At 33.7% G+C, this 6064-nt stretch overlaps 1 protein-coding gene across 1 annotated transcript; it reads right to left on the bottom strand.

Annotated features, from left to right (window-relative positions):
• Positions 1-1266: 1266 nt before the first annotated feature.
• On the bottom strand, positions 1267-2637 carry LOC117176595 (rhamnogalacturonate lyase-like). Its single transcript, XM_033366848.1, has one exon. It carries the CDS (start codon positions 2635-2637, stop codon positions 1267-1269), a length of 1371 nt encoding a protein of 456 aa, XP_033222739.1.
• Between the last annotated feature and the right edge of the window lie 3427 nt (positions 2638-6064).

Here is a 6064-nt window from a genome sequence, read left to right as displayed (position 1 = left end):
GATTCGCCAGGTGAATTAGCACCTTCTTAGCTGAGAAAAAATGACCTTTCTCGACTGACCAGGAAATTCTCTAGATAGGAATGTCATCGAGAACTTGGGAACATTGCCCAGAGTGAAAGAGAAAAATTAAAAACAGTATAAAAAGTATACCTCGTTGCATTGAAACTGTATAATATGCTAAATGTTGCCATACAAAATACTGATTATTAGGCCAAAATTACGAAACTAGTTTTTTATGATTTTGAATATGATACACAATATTGGGGAATTTTTTTGTAATATTTTATAGATGTATATTATAGATAATAAATCTTATTCAAAAAATTATTATCGACATTAAGCTGAAGCTTTTCTACAATAAAAACCGACTTTTAATTAGAATCAGTATTTCGTATAGCCACTTTTAGCAGTTAATACAGCTTCAATTCGACAAGGCATTCTGCTTATACAGTTTTCAATTTTTCTCTTTATCTCTGGGCAAATGTGTTCCCAAATGTAACTGAGTATCCGAATTAGCTCTTGGTTTGTTGAAAATTCATGCCTACTGACTTCTGATTCATACAGTCCCAAAACGTTTTGGATGGGATTCATATCTGGAGATCTTCCAGACCAGTCGAAAACGGTTACTTTATTCCCATCTAAAAACGTGCGCAATAAGTCACGAATCTAGCGAACCAGTTGTTTAAAAACCCAAGAACACCTAAAACACTTAAATGACAAAAATAATGTAAACATTGTAATTTTTTAGCATTATTCTAATAATATGATAAGGCACTGTAAGTAAAAGAAACAATTAAATATCTAAAAGAAGCAAATTTATCTTATTCGCGAATAATTTGCGAAACAATTTTTAAAAATGAACTATTTATTTGTAGAAAATGGCAAATGGTATCGGTGATACGACTTAAATTAAGTGTATATTTTAACTTACTTTTAACTCGTCCGAAAATTTGTTTAAAATTAATTTCATTCTTCTGAGGTGTATCAGATATTATTTTTTTAATTATTTTTCAGTACAATTATTTTCGATGAGTCCCATTATGAGCTTAGGGTATTGCCCAGAGGTATCATGTTTGCATCACGAAGATTCTTTTTCCCATAAAGTGAAAACAACTAATGACACAACACATCTTATAATACATACCAATACATATACACTCTTTATAAAATTATTACAATAATGTTAAACTTTATTTAAGTTTGCATCCCATCTAGGCCCAATTTATTTTTGGATTGGTGCAGTAAAAAATATTGCGAGCAAAATCCTCAAAACTGATTGTCTGAGAGATTGATACTATCATACATAACAGATCCTTGACGAATCGTTAAGCTTATGAGATTATCTCCTTCGGTAACGAGATCTCCCGGTATTATTATGTTTTCGGAATGAAAATTTCCACTCTGCGGTGCACTGCGATAAATAGATTGATCGTTTCTATAGTGGAATTCATTGATTAAATTATCATTTACATCCACTGCCAAAATAGGAGATCCTTTATTATAGCTCGGTGCTGCAATCCCAATTCGTAAAACTCTGTTTTTGCCATTTAGAGAATCCTTGTACCTAATAGTCCAAGCTCCCGGTTTCGTTTGTGCATAATACCAGTCTGTATGGATCTCGCATTTGCCAATCTCGAATTGTAGATCCGCTGGTGGCAACGTATGCCAGATATAACTTCGTTCTTCATTACAATATTGATATGAGCCTGATCGCCTGTTTGTTTCTCCAATAGACCACTTTACTTCCGTGGGAACCGATAAATCCACGGTGACTCTGTTCTTTCCTTGAGTAATATTTATTAGTTTTTCTGACTGGAAACCAATGCCATAACCTTCTATGGGATATGTCGTTAACTTATATGTTCCAGGCCTGATACGATTAGGTTTAAAGTCACCATTTACGTTCGTTTCAGTAGGGTAAGAAAATCCAAACGTTTGTCGGTCAAACTCTTCTGTTAAGGAAGATGAAAGCACAACCATGCTTCGAATAGGGCTAGCAATCTGTCCTCTCAGCTCACCTCTTTTTAGTGGATAACAAGTTTCATTCATCCACTTATAAGGCCAATGATCCTGTTCCATTTTACTCTGACGAATTGCATCTGCTCTCATCTCATCATCCATTCCTTCATTGAAGTAAAGCAGCCAGGGACCATAAATCTTTGACCATCCTACTGGAGCAGTCACAGCTGGTGTAGCAAAATGGCCTTCAGTCATATAGTTGGCTATGAGAGCATCCTGATGAACCAGAAGGTCTTGTTTTAGAGGACAATCAGAGTGGTATTCCCGACTAGCAGAAATCAACCATGCACCACACCCATTTCCAAATACTCTAACGTACGGTGAATTTCGAATATACCCGGCATAATCGTACTTCGTATAGTAAGTACTATCAGCAAGTTGCCATGTAGTGTCCTGAACTAGCCTTGAATTCATCAACTCATCATTATTTGATAAAATGCCCTGCTGTACACTATTGGTGGCCTGGTTCATGGTTCTGGGATTAAATCGATAAACGGTACTCGTTGCACCAAATGTTAGCGGCTGATCTTTATTATTTGTGACTTTCTCATAGTTATAAATACCACTGATTCCCTTTTCCATTATGATGTGATATTGGTACTTGAGAAATCCTGGCATGTCTTGCAATTACATAACATGAACACGCTTTTCAGATTTTTCCAAGACTTTAAGAGAAGAAGGGAAAAATCTTCCATAAGTACCATTATTCCAATCGAGATAAAAGGTTGCAACAGTAGACACATTTTCGACTAGGTTCTTGCCATTTTTATATAAACAAGAAACAGTGGCGTTACTATCAAAAGTTACGTTTATCAATCCATTGACTAGAGTAGCAGCTAGGTAAATTATATTTACTGATTTGTCAGTGTGTAGCGAATCAAACTGTAAAAGATGTATTAATGATTAGTAAAAGCGTTTTGGTTCCAGTTTCCAAGAAAATTTATGGTACTAATAATGTGGTTTAATCAAAAATTGTTTGATTGACTTACGCCATTTGTTCCACCTTCGTCGACTAAATCATCATTCTGACTTGTGCTGGTTTCTTTTTGAGATACTGCTTCAACTAATGAAAAAAAAAATTAATATCATCATATAAATGTAGAAGAAGTACTGATTCAGATGCAAATATAAATCTGCATATAACATATTTTTGCGTGAAACAAATTTTGTTGAATATAATTCGTTACACGGAGAAAATTTATTGTGGAAAGATTCCCCTTAAATTGAGTGCAGCTGTTATATAGCGGGGTTTAGAGAAGACTTTACCTAGTACCTTTAGTTGAAAAGGACAAATTTACATAATCTTTAATATCTTGTAAACAAAGGGCGTAAACAGTTGAACTTATGTTGTCTATTACCTCTTTGTTTTCTTTACTCAATTATTGCTGAACTTTTTCACTATCAGCAAAGTAGAAAAAATATGAATTTCTTAATAAGATATTAAGCTTTCTTAATTTCAAATATATAGTGAATCCGGATATTCAGTATTAATATAAAATTATAAAATAATACATTTTTCGCACTGAAAGTAAGATCTTGCTATTAATTTCAGTTAGACTTACCGAAAGTAAATATATAAAGGGTGTAAACTATCAACACAATTCGATGATCCATTCTGCGTTTTCATTCCCGGTGATCAAGATGGAACCATGAAGAGACTTAAGCCTAATTTATAGACATAGGAATATTCCGACGAAAAATATCATGACGAATCGACGTAATCTTATAATTTTCTATTATTTATGACTATAAAGCATGCTCTAGAAATATGTATAACTTTCTATTAAATGTATTGGAAGTTTTTTTCCGAGACGTAAAGTAACATTCCAATACATTACAGAAAAAAGAAAAGTTAAAATGTGTTGCAGGTAAATTTCTGAACTGTTAAAAGTGGACCGTTAATAAATTAAAACCGTAAATTGATAACAATGCATGCTGCAGAATGTGGGTATTTGACCATTTCGTCAAAATTTCGGAGTAATGTGCGAATTAAAAAAAATTCTGTGATATAATCAACTGTAGAAAAAATTTGTTTTGATATGTAAAAAAACTGAAAAATCCATAAAAGAAATAGGAAAAGCAATTACACTCTTATCATTATAGCATTAAATTAAATTATTGAAATGTAACAAATCTAAATGTTTAAAAATTTTCTTTTAAAAATTACAACAGACCCGTTTCTAGTCACCCGCGGTTACGATATTCCTAGAACTCCTGGCCCACGCAATCGCAAAGGCGGGCAGGGCGAGAGTGGTTGCGACTATCACCTCGGAAGGGCCTCAGTTCGCCAGTACTGAGTCGAATATGTTGTGCAATATTATGCATTTCAAATTGGAAAAGATTTAGATGGTCCCGATTTGCACAGTTGAAAAGGGCAAAGGCGAGGTCCGTTAGCGCTTTTGCGCATAATGCATGCCAGTATTTTTCAGTGGTTTTGTTGACGTCAGACAATTCGCTAACTAAAAATTAATATAATAGAATCAAAGAATGATTAAAATATTTCACGGAATCACGGTCTTGTTAGGATAGGTAAAAATTTTAGCCATCAGAAAGGTTAGCATAGTTGACACATATTGACATCACTGTATGCGACTTTTTGGAGAAAATATTCTAAATATATTTATAAAGCCTGCTAAACATTTTTCTTAAAATGTTCTTATAATCCCTATAGATTAAGGAATTTAAGGTTTTCTATCGTTTTGAAAAGAAGGTTTTGTTTGATGCTTGAACGAGAATATACTGTGTATCTTATGATGTTTAGAAGTGAATTCTATAGGGACTCAAAAGTAAGCAAAGGGTTTTTTTACTCGCTTACTGGGAGTTTAACAGGTTTCTATGAAGTTTCTATGTGTATGTAATGTATATCTGAAATGCTTTTTAATGTATCTGATTCGGGATCTTCTGGGGTTGTACAAGGTTCTTATAAGAAGAGATAAGAATTTTTTGTCCTCGATTACTGGGAGGATTAAAGGTTCCTATGAGGTTTCTATGTGGATGTAATGTGTACTTGATATGTGACAAAAAAAAGTTGTATTATTGCTGCAATTAGTTCATAGTTTAAATAACTTAATTTCACACACAGTACCTTACACATATAATCTTACGCTTAAACTCGTTAAAAAATTACAAACGCTGGAAAATCGAATCCTTCCTAAACTACCTACTCCGTATATGCCTAGCCGATGCCTTAGCCAATTGCGTTATCGAACCGCTTGAATGTTCGTTATGAAATCTCGGCACTGTTTTTTTGTTGAACGAGCCAGGATCCTTCAGGACTATATATTTATTATTTCTGGATTTCAGACATTTTATGAAAAGGTAGATTAGAAAATTGTAAGGTTCAAATTGAAAAATAAAATGTTATAAAATAAAATATTTTATTGCCGGTTGGCCCGCCTTTAAACGATATTTTTCCCTGTTGTCTGCGTATTCTATCATCCAGTTCAAGTAACTTACTGCGCCCGATCGTCAGCCCAAAACTAGTCTAAGATCGTTACAGAATAGTGTGCCCTTAATGTTCAATTTCTGTAACAGGTGTCAGATTCTATTGACGTAACACTTCTACCACTCTGTTCTATTTTAGTTACATTACGGAATTCCAGAACTGTTGCATATCCTCACAGTAACAGCGTTACAAGACACTTTGACCTTTATGTTACGTTCCTGGAATAAATTTAATATTATAGTGACATAACAGTTCTATTACTCTGTTCTATATTAGTTACATTACAGAATTCCAGAACTGTTACGTATCCTTACAGTAAGAGCGTTAGAGAACATTGTGACCTTCATGTTTTGTAATCGTTATGGCACACAATTTTAACAATGTTATGTACAAATATTCTCTTTTTGTTATGTAACATTTACAGAACATAACCGCTCGGAGGAAGGAGAAAATAGAGTATATTTTTTGAAATATTTTCAAGTGATGAATTTACGCTTGCGTGGCATCCCGCTGGTTGCCTCCATTCCATCAATGAAATCTTTCTATAGGTAAAAGCACTTAAGTTCCTTTTAGATCCCTTCAGAAATAAAATGTTGTACT

Source organism: Belonocnema kinseyi, chromosome 7 (assembly GCF_010883055.1).
Source record: "Belonocnema kinseyi isolate 2016_QV_RU_SX_M_011 chromosome 7, B_treatae_v1, whole genome shotgun sequence".
Classification (NCBI taxonomy): Eukaryota; Metazoa; Arthropoda; class Insecta; order Hymenoptera; family Cynipidae; genus Belonocnema; species Belonocnema kinseyi.
The sequence above is the reverse complement of the archived record's forward strand: the minus strand, read 5'-3'. Positions and strand labels throughout refer to the sequence as shown.